This window comes from Balaenoptera physalus (genome assembly GCF_965194825.1).
Source record: "Balaenoptera physalus genome assembly, chromosome: 5".
Taxonomy (NCBI): domain Eukaryota; kingdom Metazoa; phylum Chordata; class Mammalia; order Artiodactyla; family Balaenopteridae; genus Balaenoptera; species Balaenoptera physalus.
Genome location: NC_138884.1, coordinates 125,090,002 through 125,110,528, shown reverse-complemented (window position 1 = coordinate 125,110,528; position 20,527 = coordinate 125,090,002). Strand labels below are relative to the sequence as shown.

At 36.1% G+C, this 20,527-nt stretch overlaps 1 protein-coding gene across 12 annotated transcripts in view; it reads left to right on the top strand.

Annotated features, from left to right (window-relative positions):
- LOC309661250 (bifunctional heparan sulfate N-deacetylase/N-sulfotransferase 4) overlaps positions 1–20,527 on the top strand; it is an 823,039-nt gene that overhangs the window by 790,622 nt on the left and 11,890 nt on the right. For 11 of the 12 annotated variants that reach the window (XM_082462799.1, XM_082462798.1, XM_082462797.1 and 8 more), the window contains 4 exons: positions 2,028–2,151; positions 11,005–11,179; positions 15,927–16,097; positions 17,033–17,142. In XM_082462799.1, coding sequence (XP_082318925.1) covers positions 2,028–2,151; positions 11,005–11,179; positions 15,927–16,097; positions 17,033–17,142 — 580 coding nt within the window. The remainder of the gene's footprint in view (positions 1–2,027; positions 2,152–11,004; positions 11,180–15,926; positions 16,098–17,032; positions 17,143–20,527) is intronic. The other variant, XM_082462795.1, reaches the window with a different exon arrangement.

Sequence of the window (20,527 nt, the reverse complement as noted above, 5' to 3'; positions counted from 1 at the left end):
TGAGGCCATGGACCCAGATTTTATGGCTGATCATATGAACATCAGGCCATGTGTCTACTTTCCCTGGTTGAAATTGCTTTCTCCTTCCTTCCTCTCAGAGGCCTCCCGACATCCCTCCTGCTCCTGGCAGCGTGAAGGTGTATGGCTCAGAGCATAAAGGCTTTGACTTTCTGTAGCCCAGGGGAGCTCTGGGTGCAATTCTGTGACCATCGGGGTGGCTAAACATTTGTACATGCTACCAAATGAGGTTATAGAGTATTCATTTTAAAATATTCAGCAATAATTCAAAAATGTCCCTGTATCTTTACCCTGGAACCATCCAATCTCAACATCTCAGGGATGTTAACCTATTAATATTTCAGCTCTTGTGTGTCTCAAAAATCTCCCTCTCTGTCTCTGTCTTTCTCTGTCTCTCTCTCACACACAAACACAAGCTTCTTTCTCATCATCAATTAAATATTTTTGTGTAGGCCCCATTCTAAAAAGTATGTAGAAAGAAACCTTCTGGATTCCCTGTTCCCTTCCAGCTGCTATTCTATACTACTCCATCTCTAATTGGTTTCCTCTCCCTGGAAGATTTTTGTTCCTCCTTTCACATTTTCTCCTTTTTGAACTCCTTTTATTTTCAGGAGAAAATCAGATCAGTTCTTCAAGACCGCTATTGCCCCACAGAACTTTCATGTCTAAATTTTTCAGTGTGTTTGAGATAGTTCTTCTGTACTTTGGGCCTCTAATTCAGTTCTTAACCAGTTCTGACTCCTTTAATATTTTTTTGTTACTTTTATATAATTTGATTCCATATTTTTTCATTTTAAATATGTTTTTCAATTAGTAATTAAATCTCCTTAAGGGCATTTATTAATTTTTGTCCTCACATTTCACTAGGAGCCACCCATTCTGGATTTGTTAGGTCCCCCGAGATCTGCTGTTACTTTCGTTTATATACACAATTCTCTGATGATCTTCTCGCCTCCAGATCCCCAGCTACTATCATTTTTGTTGTGCCAGCCCTCTTGCGTAGTTCATTCCAAGCTCTCCTAGGGCTGGGAAATCCAACAGAATCTCCTGGGTGCAACACGTTACAAAAGAAATAACCTTTTCCATAAGAGAAGTTTTGATTTATGAGAGCCAGTCCCTTCATGATCCTTCCTGCTGTGGTCCCCAGTTTCTGGCCTGACTCAGGTTTAGAGGTGACATTTGTGCCTTCTGTGATATGTACACTCAGTGGGTTCTATCAGCCAGTCTGTTTAGCCTAGTGTCTCAGCTATCAGACTTGATTGTCCCATCTTGTCAGGGTAGAACATTCAACTGGCCATCTTCCAGAATCCTGCACTCCTCTTTCAGCCTTACTGGAAACACGTTTTTAAGGTACAACCTTAAAAAATGCTTCCTCCTGGAAGTCTTCACTGACTTCCCAAGTATAAATCACCCATTTTCTCAGGTATTAGAAAAACACTCTGCTCTTATCATGGGACCTCCCTCACTACGCTGCAATTACCTGTTTACTTGACTCAAGTCCACAGATACACTTTAAGTCTATCGAGGCCAGCAAATGTATTTTTCTTATCAAGATTTATCATCAATCATTACTACAGCAACTTGTACAGAGTTGCACAGGTCAACATCTTTTGAATAGTTTGATTTAATTTAATTGATCTGAATATAATATTAATTAAGGTTCAGGTATTGTGCTCGATGTCTTTGATACTTTTGCCACTCATCCGACTCCAGGAGGGAAATGGAACCACCTGATTTCTGAAGTTCTCCCCTAGCTGTATCATCTACCAGTCTGCTTGACTTTGACTATGTCCTCATATTAAATGAAGTGTTTAGGTCAATAGAATCATGAAGACTAATATAAGAACACATCATTGCCACATGAAATGCACTCAACTGATTTTTAGGAAATCATTTTGATACTGGAATGATTTGGTCTTTTGCATATTATTTTCTGAGCAAAAATTTTGTTACAATATATGTCTCTTCTTTTATTGCTGTATAACCTGTTGCCTCCTGTTTTGTAATAGGAACAACAGCACTTTATTTATTTCTTCTTATGCACCCTTCCATCATCAGCAATCTCCCCAGCCCCAAAACATTTGAAGAAGTCCAATTCTTTAATGGCAACAACTACCACAAGGGAATTGACTGGTAAGAAAAATAACAAAAAGTAAAGTCCATTATTAACACATGCTCCTTCACAGCTGAGCAATTATAGATGTATGCATGGCATCTACATAATTACAGAATAAATGTATGGTCAATTCTACCATAGTGAATTAGAAATTAATTTATAATGATATATTTAATCAGTGTTGCCTATAATTTGATTTGGACAGTGCAATAATGATAATATTTTTCTGGTAAATTAGTATGATTGAATAAAGAGGATTATGGAATATTTTTCATCAACATTATTCATAAGGATATTTAAAATTCTCCTTAAGCATATTATTATTTTACTGTGCCTAGAATTTTTTTTAACTAAATACATAATTTGTCTTCACAATGACTCTTGAGAAAACAAATAAATCAGTAGGTTGTTTTATTTTATACTCCGTGACATGTATCTTCATTAATCACATAGACTGTAAATGTTGTGTTATATTATAAGCTGATATTTGTCATGCCAATAACAGAACGTTTCCAAAATCATATTAATGCTAGTCACACGTGTGCATAAGAGGAAAATTACTTTGTATTTGATAAGTTATGAAAATGTCAAAATCACAATATTTTTCCTAAACTGAAATAGAATAAACCTGGTATTGCAACTGATGTTCACTCTGGGGATTTTTTCTAGCTCTATCCCAATTTTCTAAGGAAAATATGGCCCTGATGTCCAAATCCCCCCTGAGGAAAGTTCCCCTCAATGCATACCTCTGTAGCATGTGACCTTATGTCAACATTACACGTGAATATGTCCTCATGAAAGGCTCATTCTTTGAAGATGCAGCTAGGAGGAGAGTGGGGCAGGGGCAATGCCAGTGAACAGATTTGACTTCCCATCGTGAGTAGAGCCGTGTCCACTCTGCAACTAGGAGATCACTATTCTACCTTACTTTAAAAAGACTAAATGAATTTTGAAATTGCATGCAAGTTACTGAAAGCAGAGCAGCAATTTTATCTGTGAGCTCAAATGGAACACAAATTGTTAAGCAGGAATATAGATGAGACTTTTCACCACTTCACATTTGGGAAATATAATAACAAATGTCAAAGATGAGAATAAGTGTCTTATGTGAATTCTTAATTGCTCTTATTATTTATTTCTAGAACATTTGAGGGTTAGAGAAGTGATGAGCTGTAAAGAGGGTTACACACATAATTAACGCCTCGCACTGAATTAACCTCTGAACATATTGATTCCATAATCTACACACAGAGGAATGTTTCCACAGCAGATGGAAGAGTGAACCTGCCGAGGCACCACAGGATCAACTGGCAGGAAATATCTCTTTAATTACTCTGGATAGACTATAATGTGTTCACATTGCTACACGTACTACAAATCATGCAGAAGTTAAAAAGGAGGAAAGCAACTATGCCCTAATCTGTTTAGCATTTTATAGCTATTCTGACATTTTCCTCTTTTGTGCACTTTAATCTCAATTTAAGAATTTTGCATTCAAGTTTGCAAACATAACTTTTCTATTTTTTTTTTGAGAGAACACATTTTATCCTCAGGAATTTTAAACATATCATAAAAGTTTAATATATACAAATCAAGATAAGAATAATTCCTTAATTACGTCTAGTATGGATGACACAGGGAAGAATATATTTTGAGAGACCAACTGTGAAAGGAAAATGTTATATAAATTTTCCACAAAGGTGTAAATAGTTTAGCAGTCTATCCTGTGAGGTACTTGAAAAATTCTCTTTTTTTTTTTTCAAGTTAGAAATAATTTATTTTGTTTAGTTTCCCTATTTAAAAAAAAATTTTTATAAAATTTTTAAAGGTTACTTTCCTTTTATGGTTATTACGAAATATTGACTATATTCCCCGTGTTGTACAATACATCCTTGAGCCTATCTTACACACAATACTTTGTACCTCCCACTTTCCCACCCCTATATTGCCCCTCTCCCCCCGCCACTAGTAACCACTAGTTTCTTCTCCATATCTGTAAGTCTGCTTCTTTTTTGTTATATTCATTAGTTTGTTGTATTTTTTAGATTCCACATGTAAGTGTATCATACAGTATTTGTCCTTTTCTGACTTATTTCACTTAGCATAATGCCCTCCAGGTCCATCTATGTTGCTGCAAATGGCGAACCTTTGTTCTTTTTTACGGCTGAATAGTATTACATTGCATATTCATACCACATCTTCTTTATCCATTCATCTGTTGATGGACATATAGGTTGCTTCCATATCTCGGCAATCGTAAATAACATGCTATGGACATTGGGGTGCATGTAACTTTTTGAATTAGTGCTTTTGGTTATTTTCAATATATACCCTGGAGTTGAATTGCTGGGTCATATGGTAGTTTTGAGGAACTTCCATACTGTTTTCCACAGTGGATGCACCAATTTAAATTCCCACCAACAGTGTACAAGGGTTCTCTTTTCTCCACATCCTCATGGACACTTGTTATTTGTGTTCTTTTTTTTTTTTTTTTTTTTGTGTTCTTTTTGATGATAGCCATTCTGACAGGTGTGAGGTGATATCTCATTGTGGTTTTGATATGCATTTCCCTGATGATAAGCAATGTTGAGCATCTTTTCATGTGCCTGTTGGCCATCTGCATTTCCTCTTTGGAAAAATGTCTATTCAGTTCTTCTGCCCATTTTTAATGTTTATGTAATTGCTTAAAACTATGTCCTCAAATAAGAAGGTTTTTTTTTAACATCTTTATTGGAGTATAATTGTTTTACAATGTTGTGTTAGTTGCTGCTGTATAACATAGTGAATCAGCTATACATATACATATATCCCCATATCCCCTCTCTCTTGTGTCTCCCTCCCACCCTCCCTATCCCACCCCTTTAAGTGGACACAAAGCACTGAGCTGATCTCCCTGTGCTATGCAGCTGCTTCTCACCAGCTGTTTTACCTTTGGTAGTGTATATATGTCCATGCCACTCTCTCATTTCATCCCAGCTTTCCCTTCCCCCTCCCCGTGTCCTCAAGTCCATTCTCCACGTCTGCGTCTTTATTCCTGTCCTGCCCCTAGGTTCTTCAGAACCATATTTTTTTTTTTAGATTCCATATATATGTGTTAGCATACGGTACTTGTTTTTCTCTTTCTGACTTACTTCACTCTGTATGACAGTCTCTAGGTCCATCCACATCACTACAAATAACTCAATTTTGTTTCTTTTTATGGCTGAGTAATATTCCATTGCATATATGTGCCACATCTTCTTTATCCATTTATTTGTCGATGGACACTTAGGTTGCTTCCATGTCCTGGCTATTGTAAATAAAGCTGCAATGAACATTGTGGTACATGACTCTTTTTGAATTATCGTTTTCTCAGGGTATATGCCCAGTAGTGGGATTGCTGGGTCTTATGGTAATTCTATTTTCAGTTTTTTAAGGAACCTCCATACTGTTCTCCATAGTGGCTGTATCAATTTACATTCCCACCAACAGTACAAGAGGGTTCCCTTTTCTCCACACCCTCTCCGGCATTTATTGTTTGTAGATTTTTTGATGATGGGCATTCAGACTGGTGTGAGGTGATACCTCATTGTAGTTTTGATTTGCATTTCTCTAATGATTAGTGATACTGAGCATCCTTTCATGTGTTTGTTGGCAATCTGTATATCTTCTTTGGAGAAATGTCTATTTAGGTCTTCTGCCCATTTATGGATTGGGTTGTTGTTTTTTTTGATATTGAGCTGCATGAGCTGTTTGTATATTTTGGAGATTAATCCTTTGTCAGTTGCTTTGTTTGCAAATATTTTCTCCCATTCTGAGGGTTCTCTTTTCATCTTGTTTATGATTTCCTTTTCTGTGCAGAAGATTTTAAGTTTCATTAGGTCCCATTTGTTTATTTTTGTTTTTATTTCTGTTTCTCTAGGAGGTGGGTCAAAAAGGATCTTGCTGTGATTTATGTCATAGAGTGTTCTGCCTATGTTTTCCTCTAAGAGTTTTATAGTTTCTGGCCTTACATTTAGGTCTTTAATCCATTTTGAGTTTATTTTTGTGTATGGTATTAGGGAGTGTTCTAATTTCATTCTTTTACATGTAGCGGTCCCATTTTCCCAGCACCACTTACTGAAGAGTCTGTCTTTTCTCCATTGTATATTCTTGCCTCCTTTATCAGAAATAAGGTGACCATATGTGCGTGGGTTTATCTCTGGGCTTTCTATCCTGTTCCATTGATCTATATTTCTGTTTTTGTGCCAGTACAGTACTGTCTTGATTACTGTAGCTTTAGTATAGTCTGAAGTCCAGAAACCTGATTCCTCCAGCTCTGTTTTTTCTTTCTAAAGGTTGCTTTGGCCATTCTGGGTCTTCTGTGTTTCCATACAAATTGTGGAATTTTTTGTTCTAGTTCTGTGAAGAATACCATTGGTAGTTTGATAGGGATTGCATTGAATCTGTAGATTGCTTTCAGTAGTATAGTCATTTTCACAATATAGATTCTTCCAATCCAAGAACATGGTATATTTCTCCATCTGTTTGTATCATCTTTAATTTCTTTCATCAGTGTCCTAGTTTTCTGCATACAGGTCTTTTGTCTCCTTAGGTAGGTTTATTCCTAGGTATTTTATTCTTTTTGCTGCAGTGCTAAATGGGAGTGTTTCCTTAATTTCACTTTCAGATTTTTCATCATTAGTGTATAGGAATGCAAGAGATTTCTGTGCATTAATTTTGTATCCTGCTACTTTACCAAATTCATGGATTAGCTCTAGTAGTTTTCTGATAGCATCTTTAGGATTCTATATGCATAGTATCATGTCATCTGCAAACAGTGACAGTTTTACTTCTTCTTTTCTGATTTAGATTCCTTTAATTTCTTTTTCTTCTCTGATTGCTGTGGCTACAACTTCCAAAACTGTGTTGAATAATAGTGGTGAGAGTGGGCAACATTGTCTTCTTCCTGATCTTAATGGAAATGGTTTCAGTTTTTCACCATTGAGAACGATGTTGGCTGTGGGTTTGTCATCTATGGCCTTGATTATGTTGAGGTAAGTCCCCTCAATGCCAACTTTCTGGAGAGTTTTTTATCATAAATAGGTGTTGAATTTTGTCGAAAGCTTTTTCTGCATCTATTGAGATGATCATATGGTTTTTCTCCTTCAATTTGTTAATATGGTTTATGACATTGATTGCTTTGTGTGTATTGAAGAATCCTTCCATTCCTGGGATAAACCCCACTTGATCATAGTGTATGATCCTTTTAATGTGCTGTTGGATTCTGTTTGCTAGTATTTTGTTGAGGATTTTTGCATCTATGTTCATCAGTGATATTGGCCTGTAGTTTTATTTTTTTCTGACATCTTTGTCTGGTTTTGGTATCAGGGTGATAGTGGCCTTGTAGAATGAGTTTGGGAGTGTTCCTCCCACTGCTATATTTTGGAAGAGTTTGAGAAGGATAGGTGTTAACTCTTCTCTAAATGCTTGATAGAATTTACCTGTGAAGCCATCTGGTCCTGGACTTTTGTCTGCTGGAAGACTTTTAATCACAGTTTCAATTTCAGTGCTTGTGATTGGTCTGTTTTTATTATCTATTTCTTCCTGGTTCAGTTTCGGAAGGTTGTGCCTTTCTAAGAATTTGTCCATTTCTTCGTGGTTGTCCATTTTATTGGCATATAGGTGCTTGTAGTAATCTCTCATGATCCTTTGTATTTCTGGAGTGTCAGTTGTTACTTCTCCTTTTTCATTTCTAATACTATTGATTTGAGTCTTCTCCCATTTTTTCTTGATGAGTCTGGCTAATGGTTTATCAATTTTGTTTATCTTCTCAAAGAACCAGCTTTTAGTTTTATTGATCTTTGCTATTGTTTCCTTCATTTCTCATTCATTTATTTCTGATCTGATATTTATGCTTTCTTTCCTTCTGCTGACTTTGGGGTTTTTTTGTTCTTCTTTCTCTAATTGCTTTAGATGTAAGGTTAGGTTGTTTATTTGAGTGTTTCTTGTTTCCTGAAATGGATTGTACTGCTATAAACGTCCCTCTTAGAACTGCTTTTGCTGCATCCCATAGGTTTTGAGTTGTGTTTTCATTGTCATTTGTTTCTATGTATTTTTTTGATTTCCTCTTTGATTTCTTCAGTGATCTCTTGGTTATTTAGTAGTGTATTGTTTAGCCTCCATGTGTTTGTATTTTTTACAGATTTTTTCCTGTAATTGATATCTAGTCTCATAGTGTTGTGGTCGGAAAAGATACTTGATACGATTTCAATTTTCTTAAATTTACCAAGGCTTGATTTATGACCCAAGATATGATCTATCCTGGAGAATGTTCTACGTGCACTTGAGAAGAAAGTGTTTTTGGATGGAATGCACTATAAATATGAATTAAGTTCATCTTGTTTAATGTATCATTTAAAAGTTTGTGTTTCCTTATTTATTTTCATTTGGGATGATCTGTCCATTGGCGAAAGTGAGGTGTTAAAAGTCCCCTACATTTATTGTGTTACTGTCGATTTCCCCTTTTATGGCTGTTGGCATTTGCCTTATGTATTGAGGTGCTCCTATGTTGGGTGCATAAATATTTACAATTGTTATATCTTCTTCTTGGATTGATCTCTTGATCGTTATGTAATGTCCTTCTTTGTCTCTTGTAATAGTTTTTATTTTAAAGTCTATTTTGTCTGATATGAGAATTGCTACTCCAGCTTTCTTTTGATTTCCATTTGCATGGAATATCTTTTTCCATCCCCTCACTTTCAGTCTGTATGTGTCCCTAGATCTGAAGTGGGTCTCCTATAGAGAGCATATATACCGGTCTTGTTTTTGTATCCATTCAGCCAGTCTGTGTCTTTTGGTTGGAGCACTTTATCCATTTACTTTTAAGGTAGTTATCGATATGCATGTTCCTATTACCATTTTCCTAATTGTTTTGGGTTTGTTATTGTAGGTCTTTTCCTTCTCTGGTGTTTCCTGCCTAGAGAAGTTCCTTTAGCATTTGTTGTAAAGCTGGTTTGGTGGTGCTGAATTCTCTTAGCTTTTGCTTGTCTGTAAAGGTTTTAATTTCTCTGTCAAATCTGAATGAGATCCTTGCTGGGTAGAGTAATCTTGATTGTAGGTTTTTCCCTTACATCTCTTTACATATGTCCTGCCACTCCCTTCTGGCTTGCAGAGTTTCTGCTGAAAGATCAGCTGTTAACCTTATGGGGATTCCTTTTTATGATATTTGTTGCTTTTCCCTGCAGCTTTTAATATTTTTTCTTTGCATTTAATTTTTCATAGTTTGATTAATATGTGTCTTGGTGTGTTTCTCCTTGGATTTATCCTGTATGGGACTTTCTGCGCTTCCTGGACTTGATTGACTATTTCCTTTCCCATATTAGGGAAGTTTTCAACTATAATCTCTTCAAATATTTTCTCAGTCCCTTTTTTTTTTTTTTTTTTCTCTTCTTCTTCTGGGACCCCTATAATTTGAATGTTGGTGTGTTTAATGTTGTTCCAGAAGTCTCTGAGACTGTCCTCAATTCTTTTCATTCTTTTTTCTTTATTCTGCTCTGAGGTAGTTATTTCCACTATTTTATCTTCCAGGTCACTTATACATTCTTCTGCCTCAGTTATTCTGCTATTGATTCCTTCTAGAGAAGTTTTAATTTCATTTATTGTGTTGTTCATCATTGTTTGTTTGCTCTTTAGTTCTTGTAGGTCCTTGTTAAATGTTTCTTGTATTTTCTCCATTCTATTTCCAAGATTTTGGATCATCTTTACTATCATTACTCTGAATTCTTTTTCAGGTAGACTGCCTATTTCTTCTTCATTTGTTTGGTCTGGTGGGTTTTTACCTTGCTCCTTCATCTGCTGTGTGTTTCTGTTTCTTCTCATTTTGCTTAACTTTCTGTGTTTGGGGTCTCCTTTTTGCAGGCTGCGTGTTCGTAGTGCCTGTTGTTTTTGGTGTCTGCCCCCAGTTGGTAAGGTTGGTTCAGTGGTTTGTGTAGGCTTTCTGGTGGAGGGGACCAGTGCCTGTGTTCTGGTGGATGAGGCTGGATCTTGTCTTTCTAGTTGGGAGGACCACGTCCGGTGATGTGTTTTCAGATGCACCTGGTGTGTCTGTGACCTTATTATGATTTTAGGCAGCTTCTCTGCTAATGGGTGGCATTGTGTTCCTGTTTTGCTAGTTGTTTGGCAAAGGGTGTCCAGCTCTGGAGCTTGCTGGTCATTGAGTGGAGCTGGGTCTTAGGGTTGAAATGGAGATCTCTGGGAAAGCTTTCACCGTTTGATATTACATGGAGCCGAGAGGTCTCTGGTTGACCAATGTCCTGAACTCGGCTCTCCCACCTCAGTGGCTCAGTCCTGACACTAGGTCAGAGCACCAAGACCCTGTCAGCCACATGGCTGCTAGTGTTGGAGGGTCTCCTGCAGAGGCAGGGTTGGCTGTGGCTCACTGTGGGGACAAGGACACTGGCAGCAAAAGTTCTGGGAAGTACTCCTTGGCATGAGCCCTCCCAGAGTCTGAAAAATTCTTAACTAATTAAAGATATGAAGTAATTTAAAATATTTACTAGGCAATATGGTGTAATTTGCTGTTTGCCAAGGGTAAACCTAATTTTTCTGGTTTTGGTTTTTGATAGCACAGAACATCAACCCAAATCTAAAGGATTTTCCCTCTGTTCTTTAACAACCTACCTATTTCATCTCACTCTTTCCCCTGCCCTAACTAGTCCATTAGAACAATATTACCTGGGATTGTTTTTACATTCAAAGTGTATAGAATAGTCTCTATTTTGACTATTATAACACCAATAATTAGAAATTGATATAAATGGATGTAAAAATATTTAAATTATTTCTTATCCGTAGTATGGCAGGAAATCAATTAGACCTCAAATTAATTATTTGTCTTTCTCTGCCTTCAGGTATATGGAATTTTTCCCTACTCCATCCAACATTACAAGTGACTTTCTATTTGAAAAGAGTGCTAATTACTTCCATTCAGAAGAAGCTCCCAAACGAGCTGCATCTCTGGTCCCCAAAGCCAAGATCATCACCATCCTCATTGACCCCTCAGACAGGGCATACTCTTGGTATCAGGTATGAAGCAGTGAAAAATACCGTTAAAAGCATTTGGTCATAGCTTGAATGTAAGCAACGTGAATTACCAAAGTCCAGATGTATTGAACAGTCAAATGTTAAAAGAGCTAAACAAACAAAAAAAATTATGAGAAATAAGAACTATTGATAAGATCTAATTGATATCAATTTGGGCAAGGAGTTTCAAGCATAACATAACAGAAGAAAATCACACATCAAAGAATTAATAGATTGAACCATATAAACATGTAAAATGTTGGTCAGTCACAATTAACAAAATTAAAATAACTATCTATCTAAGTAGAGCATCTTTAGCAATACATGTTAAATGGCTTAGTTCCCTTAATTTGTAAAAAAAAAAAGTTCCTGAAAATTGGTAAAAGTAACTAACTAACTAAATAAATATTTGAGTAAAAAAATGAGCAGACAAGCAAAAGGCATAGGTAAACAATTTACATACACACACACAAATCCAACCGCACAATAATTTACATGAAAAATGATCAACCTAATTAGGGATCAACAAAATATAAATCAAAATGGTACTTTTAAAAATATCATCTTGGCAAAAATTGTCACGCTTATTCTCTCTGTTGACAAGGGTGTGATGATAAAGGTGCTCGAACTTTCCAATAGAAGGATATATATGGAGATATTTTCTGAAAACTAATTTGATGACAGTTATCAAAAGGTTTGTAAAGGTACTTTTGTGCTGTGATTCCTCTTCTGGAATCGATCATAAGAAAACCTCAAAAGGATTAAAAATATGTATCCCTTTTTTATTCATCGAGATACTAATCATAATAATAATAACAAAAGGAAAAGTAAATATCCAACAATATAGAATTGTGTCACACCAAAATGGAGTATTCTTCAGCATTTCATGATGGTTTTAATCCATAGGATGATAATTAAAACATAGTGTTCATTCTAATGTGTGGATAGATATTAATCAAATAAGCAAAAAGGTATATAATTAGAAATTTTGAATGCTCTGTGAGGGAGTATGGGAGCTGCTATGAGAGCACTCTCTAGAGAAATCAACTTTAGACTTAAAACTGATGGACGACTAGGTTTAACTGAGTGAGGGTAGAGGGAGAGTGGGGCAGAGAGAAAGTATGTGTAGTCCCCTGGGTGCAAAGAACCACAGCACAGCTAAAGAACTAAAAAAAGGTTCATGTGGTTAGAGAGCAAAACCCGAGGTGGAGACCTGCGAGAGATGAGTCTGAGAAGCACATGGGAGCTAGAAGCCAAGTGGGAGAACCAAGTGGCCACCATTCCTTGAGGCATCAAAAGCCTTTTTAAAATGTTAAACCAGAATTAGTTTAACATTAGTTTAGTTAGTGTGTAACTACCAGAATTCCTTTTAGAAAACATGATACTATCTGCCATTTGAAGAATGGATTGGAGTGGAAGAAGTGACCACTCAGAGAAGTCAAGTAGAAGCTATTGCAATAGTCCTGCTGTGAAATGGCGGTAGCAAGGAAAAAGATAATAAGTAGAAACAGGATGAAGGATAAAGTATCAAGAAATCTTTAGGGATTAAAATCAACAGAACCTGGTCAGAAAACAGAGTCAAAGATAAATCAAATTTCCAGTCTGGGCAACTGGATGATAGCCATATATTCCCGTGAAAAAGAAGCACTGAAGAAGGATACAGGTGTTGTGCGGGGGTGGGGGAAGGCTAAAGATGTAATTTGCAATTAAAAGAAGTAATTTAAAATCAGTAACAAATATTTACTAAATCATTAAATGGCAAGATCTAATGATGGGGCTAATACTACTGTAATTTTGAAATAGCGGTGAGTATAAACATTTGATATTCATCTGAAAGACCTGTAATGTGATAAAAAAAGAACTGATTTTTATTGGTGGTAAAATCACAAGTACAGTACATACCAAATTTTATTTAGAAGTTACTAAAAATAAAGAGACTTTTTTTGAAGATTCATGTTCATAGATCCTCTGAATTCTATCAGCGGGAGTTATTAAGAACCCCTGCATTGAAACCTAAGGGATAGAAAAGGGTTTACATGTACTTGCTAGTAAATTTGAAGGTCTGGGATAGAGAAATTAAAGTGACTATGATGGTCTTTTTTTCCTTTAAAAAGTTGAGAACAACTTAATCTAATGAAAAGAGGGGGAAAATTTGGGAGGCAGTAGTTTAAGGCCAGAAAAAAGGGGGTATGAAATCTTGCTACAGGGGTGAGGTAAAGTTGACCAGAGAAATGTAAAATTGCCCACTGCAATGAAAGCCTAGTTAAAGCTGATGGCCTTGAATTTAAGGTGGTAATAATCTATATGTACTAAAATCCCAATGATATGTGTGCATACATAAATTAATGCCAAAATAAAGTAGATTAAAAGAAAAAACTTAATAGCATTGTAAAATAACAAGTAATTTTTCTTTTTCCTTTATTCTTTTTCTTGACTTTTCAAAATTTCTTCAATAAACATATATCGCTAAGATCAATAATGATGGACAGAAAAACGTGATACTGCAAACTGAGATTGCAAGTGGTTAGGAATTCAAGTGGAACACTTGTTTTGGGAGCAAAATCCAGAAATTATTGTTAGAATCCATGAGTCATTGACTCCCTAATATACAAAAATGTGTCTTTCTCACTATAAAAAAATTCACATTGCAAAGCAAGATAAACTTATTTTTTTCAATCGTGCCAAAAATATTGAGATGTTAAGCCTTAATGAAACATTTTGAATGTGAACACTTGGGGGAAAATGTTGCACATTTTCCTGGCAGAAAAAATGGTCACTGCTTAGAGCAGATTTATATGAATCTTTTTTTTCCCCACATGGATTCAACAATTTTTTTTTAAAAAAGAGAGAATCTATGCCTACTTCTTCAAGTAAATTCTTTGAACATACACATTTGAAATGAATAAATTTTTCTGATAATACTTTTTATTGCTATATTGCTAAGAGTAGGGTCCCCAGCCTGCTGTACATTTCAAAATAATGGAACCTATTACTTAGGTTACATTATTACCCAGTCCTGTCTATTCAGTAAGTACCATAAATTTGAAGCTCAGCAGGTATAATTCAGAAACTCCTACAAATGTCACCTGCCACTGTAATTTCTACCCCACATTTTTATAATGGGCCTCACAGAGGACCTATAGTGCTATTTTTTCCAGTTCTGTGTGACTTTTGGTCATATTTTTACGCTAATCTTTTTAGTTGTATAAGTATAAAAAAAAGTTGGTGCTAAACTGGTATAAGTCAATATAGAGCAGATTAAGTACAATTCCATATTATCACTGTGCAAAGTAGAAACGTTCACATTACTGTATTAACATGCACATAGTATGTTTATATTTCTTTACCCAAGTTACCCTGTTTCTACACCTTGTATTAATTAAATGTACTATGTAGTCTCTATGTATGTAGCATAATGCATTTACAAATAAGGTCAATAAATAAGCAATTATGAGAGGGCTTCAAAAGTATTATTATTTCTACCAACCTACCACTCATTAGTTACACTTTAACCATTTACCACTTAATCATCTTTACTTTTTAGCAATTTTTATTTCTAACATATATAAGGGCTGCTATTACATAATTCTATCAGGCTCTAATATACTTCCATCCTTATCCTGTAGTAAATTTTCTTTAAGTTCACTTTTAGATATCTTGCAAAATCAATTCATCCAGTCCCACACACCTCATTCATCTTCACTCAAATTTACTTTAAAGTTCTCGTAGTTTCCACATTTATTTTTTTCTGCTTATTAAAATCTTTCTCACTACATTTTAACTCAAAAGCATCAATCATTAAAAAAGATCCCTTCATCTTTCATTCAGAACTAATCACTTATTGGTCTGACTATCACAGCAAATAACTTATACCTCTAGTCAAATATATGACTTTATCACAATCTGTTAATCTATTGTTTTCCATACCAGATTTTGATTTCTTTGAAGACAGCAATTTTGTCTTACCTATATCTTTTTATCTCTAGAATCTATTGCAGGTTATTGTTCTGGGAAGGGTCTTAATGAATGCTTATAAAATTGTATTGATTTGTGTTGGGCTCTTGAGCTTGACCAATGATGGTAGGAGGTGAAAGATTCAGATAATTTGGTACTGAAAAGCAGTAGTGAATTGGTGTTTAGGAATTAGCAGAGTTAGGTGGAAACCCTTGGGAGGGTCAAAGTGAAGTGCCTTGGGCAACATCAACATAAATGTGACACCTGAGCAAGCAAGAATAAACATCTGCCTTCTCTGTACCCATAGCACCTGACACACAGGGATATTAGGCAATTGTCAGAACCCTCAGCAGTGGCTGTAATGAAACAAGAGCACAGTAATATGTAAGCCTACTCCTGCCAATCAAAATCTCTTTTCATCAGGCTTGATCTGTCTGGTCCCTGACATCTTTTCACTTATAATCAGACCCATGGAGAAAATCCCTGTACTCTGTCTCTTGTCTTGCACCTAAACATTTTAGACATGAAGGCAACCACAGGCTTATCTGAATGCTACTTGATATATATGGAAGCCTTATACTCTATATAAACAATATGCCAATGCCTAGGTTTCAATATAGTATGCACTTTTCACCTTATTTTTCATTCTAAAATCAATTAATTATTTTTTGTTACTTTTTTTGGAATACAAGACACATGACACCCACACATATATCCACACATCAAACACATACATGCACACATACCTATGCAGGCATAAAGAAAATTAATTTTACAATTGACTTTCTTATTAAAGCACCAAAGATCACATGAAGATCCAGCTGCCCTGAGGTTTAATTTCTATGAAGTTATCACAACAGCACATTGGGCCCCATCTGACGTGAAAACTTTGCAGAGAAGATGCCTATTACCTGGATGGTATGCGGTCCACATAGAAAGATGGCTAACTTACTTTGCTACGTCTCAGGTAATGTCCTGAACTGAATTTCTTCTGTTTATTATATCCTCATAGTGTTGCACTGACAAACAGAAAATATAAATTAACATTGCCACAGATAGCAATTTATTATCAGAGATGATCATACCTAAGGAAGAAATGTGGATTTTTACATTTTTAATGTCAATGGTAGTATTACAATGTTAAGTGGCTGTGAAACACATTCTGGGGATCTTCTTTTGGATAGTAGCTGGTCTCAAAGTGGTAGGGCCTCACACAGGAGGCATCAGGTGCTTCATAGGCAATCACCAGTAGAGGAGCAGCCAGTTAGACAGAACCTTTATGGAACACCATGTGCAGATACCCGTGTGTCATCTGTCCTGTGGGACTCTTATAAGGAAAGAAGGAGGTCGTGGATTAGACTGTCAAAACGGAAAGTGTTGTAACAGCTCCAGGAACTTGGGATAGAACAGGAAATAAGGATCTGAGGAAAGTGTCCACATCCTTTATCTTCTTCATTCCAGTCAGGTCACAACTAAAACCTGAGTTCTCTGTTGTGGTTTGTAAGGAGAATAGATGGTTAATTTTCATCTGTATGCCCATTATTTCCAAGCCCTTGGCTCCAAGGTTAACTCATGGAATTTCATAGGTTGGATAATTATCTGTATTACAGAGCAGATGGAAAATCGTGTTTCTACTGAACTACTAAATCAAGAGAGTGTCAGTGTTTATTTATGATTTACAATCAAGTTAGTTAAGGGTTATCAAAAATGCCTTTGGCAAAATTTGCTGTTTATTTGGAAGGACACAAGAATAGTAAACATTAACATGTATGCTAAGTAGTCCATATTTTCTTCCTTTTCACACTGATCTAATTGATTAACATCTTACCAGGTCAAGGGAGGCAGCTTGGTCTATTTAATTTAATTTTGTTCTTCATAAAGTGACTATTTTTGACTCTACAGTTGCTAATTATTGATGGACAGCAGCTGAGATCTGACCCAGTTACTGTGATGGACGAAGTCCAGAAGTTTCTGGGAGTTACACCTCATTATAATTACTCTGAAGCACTAACGTGAGTCTATTCTCATGGTTGATTTCATTTCCATTATTTGCCATCATAAATTATCACTGGTAGGTGTGTGTATATAGCATCATTAATACTAGGTATGAATTTATACATCATTATGCTACTCAAAAGCAGTCAAAGGAATGTCCTCATTATTCATGTAGTGTCTCCCTTTTGAATACCAGGAACACTTTACCTTATAGGCATTTTATGTATCACAAATTCCCCTTTTTGTGAGCTTTTTCCCAGTATAAATTTGTTTAAGTAAACTTTCTACATGCCTACTCTATGCAGAAAGTGTTCTAGGAATTGAGGTTACGAAGGTGAGAAAGATGATCTCTTTCCCCAAGTAATTTACAGGTTAGAAATAAAATGTTGATGGCCTCCATTAGCTCTGTGAAAGTGAGTAGTGTTTTGGGCAGAATTGGGAAAGGGATACATTCATGTTTTACTCTGTATTTATTAAATTGTGTATAACCAAATATAATCACGTATAATGTTGTAGTTATTATTGCACAGCTGACCGCCCAGAACCTACCGGCATGTAACCGTAGCCATTTTATTATGCTCATGGATGCTGTGGGCTGGGAATTTAGACAGGACACAGCCAGGACAACTTGTCTCTGCTCAAAATATATACCTGGGGCCATATTTGGGAAGACATGAATATCTAGGTATGACTTGAACGGCTGGAGACTGGAGTCTTCTGGAGGCTTCTTTACTCACATCTTTGGCTCTTGGACTGGGATGGCTCGAAGCTGAGCTCAGTGGGACGAGACCTCTCTGTGTGACTTTCTCACAGTGTAGTGGCTTTGTGTTCTGAGAGGGGGTGGTATATCGAGCGAATGTGGTTCAAGGCCTTCTCTGATCTAGCCTTGCAAGTCACATAGCATCACTTATGTCATATTCTATTGATTGCAACCAAGTCACTAGAGCCAGTGCAAATCCAAGGGGAGGGAAAGGAGCCTCCGCCTCTTGATGAGGAGGGGCAAGGTCGTTCTGCAGAAGAGAATGTGGGAGGGGGTGTATTGTTGCAGTCACCTTGGGAAAATAAAATCATATACTTGGGTAATTGAAAATGGAAAAAAAAAAGTGTAAAGAAGCAAAATAACAAAAACAAAAGCTCCAAGCAGTCAAAATATATATTTAAAAGGGCATGTACTTGATGCCCTCACAAAGGCCTGATATACAGCCTATTAAGTTTTAGACAAAATTTTAACAAGCTTGATTATATAATTTCCCAGTTCACAGCAGATTAGAATCAGCAATTAGACAATTAGAGAGGGTAATGGAAGGACAGGAAAAGAAGCAATAAGATTGGGTTGTTCCTTATCCACTAAAACAAGTCTAATGAAGTTTTTACCTACACATGGAAATTACAACACAAGGCATGGCCCCTGTTGATTAAGTAGACAAAGCTTCCCATAATACGTTTATATAAATACTTATTGATGTCAGCATGTCTTCCCCTGCCTGCCTGCAGTAGTTTAGGGAATGGTTCCATCCTGTTTACTACAAATAGTTCCTTATGGTTCAATAAACCTGTAAAATCATACTTTTAAAAAAGAGATTACAAACAAGTACAGAATATATGGTTTTTAATATGTCTCACACGTCACAAAAATTAATAACTATAGTGATGTTCAGTGTAATAAAAGAACTTGTAAGGCAACAAATTCATATCCTCAAAGTTGTCTAACAGTTATTTGAGAAAGGCTTTGCATCTTAATTTCACAATTTCATGCCTACTGAAACCAAACCATAAAACAAGGAATTGATATAACTTAGCAAGAATAAATGCCCATTGTTAGACTTCGGGTATATAACATTGTCAATGAAATAAATGAAACCAGGGCAGCAAAGTAATGTGGATTCAAGGTTATGGCAACCCTATCTAAAAGAATGACTTTCAATATTCTGGATGGCTCCCCTTCCTCAGGTTGTATTAAACTCTGCCTCACAACAGCTGTTTGGAGAGCAAGGAGAGACAGCAGCCCATCCTGAGACCTCTGTACACCGGAGAGCAAAAGAGATGCTCTCAGTGTGTATAAATATCTTGGCTTGGTTGCCAGAGCTGTATTTTACCTTAATGCAGTTAAATATTCTCATCCTGAGGCAGAAAATGCTGTTTAGGGGCACTGTTATGCTGCCTTCCCCATCTCATTTTGTACAGCATGCAGAATTGTTTTTCCTCTTGGGAAATTAATGAAAACTAGAGAAAGGCCTATGATAGGCAAGGAGCAGATTGAAAAGTCCAGGTTGGAAATGACTCTGTCTTCCTTTTATCCATTTAACCAGTGATGTATTTAATTTTAATTGATAACATGTACTAGGACAACCTGGATTGCAAAGATCAGGTCTCTAGTAATAGATTGGGCAGGGAACTGTGACGAAAAATTCCCTCTCCCCCTGAATGAGTTCACATATGCGCAGAAGCAAATTGCAGGTGCACCGGTATTATAGGAATGGGCCCAGGGCAACAAAATATTCTGCAGCTAATTAACTTTACGTCCTACTCAATTATGCTCCATCTTTCTAAAACATCTGCTGAGCAACAAAAATGCAAACCTTTTCGATGTTTTATGCATGCAGCAAGTCCCATAGCAGTAAATTTAAAATTTCCCTTCCTATTTGGTTTATTCTTTCATTTTTCCTACCTTGTTAGTCCTAAACAAAAATTCTTATATATCTGAGTTTAAACCAAATAATTAGGCCACACATTCTTTCTTTTCTAACTTTGTGCAGCCATGGGAACAAAACAACATTAGAATTTTCTTTAAGAGTATTGGGTCTGAATTAACCAATAGGATCATCTGCCTTCAACAAAAGAAATGAAGATTTGTCTAATCTTCCATTCACCATTTGTATAATCTGTGTCTCATGTTCTCTGGAAAAATATAGTGAATTATATCTTTACCCTTTTAATTTCCTCCTTGAAAAGTATAAACATTTTGAACTGTTAAAAAAAATATAGCAGTTTTCTTGGAAGCTTTAATTCAGGTTTATATACATGGAAGCAACCTAAGTGTCCATTGACAGACGAATGGATAAAGAAGATGTGGCACATATATACAATAGAATATTACTCAGCCATAAAAAGAAATGAAATTGAGTTATTTGTAGTGAGGTGGATGGACCTAGAGTCTGTCATACAGAGTGAAGTAAGTCAGAAAGAGAAAAACAAATACCATATGCTAACACATATATATGGAATCTAAAAAAAAAAAAAAGTGGTCATGAAGAACCTAGGGGCAAGATGGGAATAAAGACGCAGACCTACTAGAGAATGGACTTGAGGACATGGGGCAGGAGAATGGTGAGCTGGGACAAAGTGATAGAGTGGCATGGACATATATACACTACCAAATGTAAGATAGATAGCTAGTGGGAA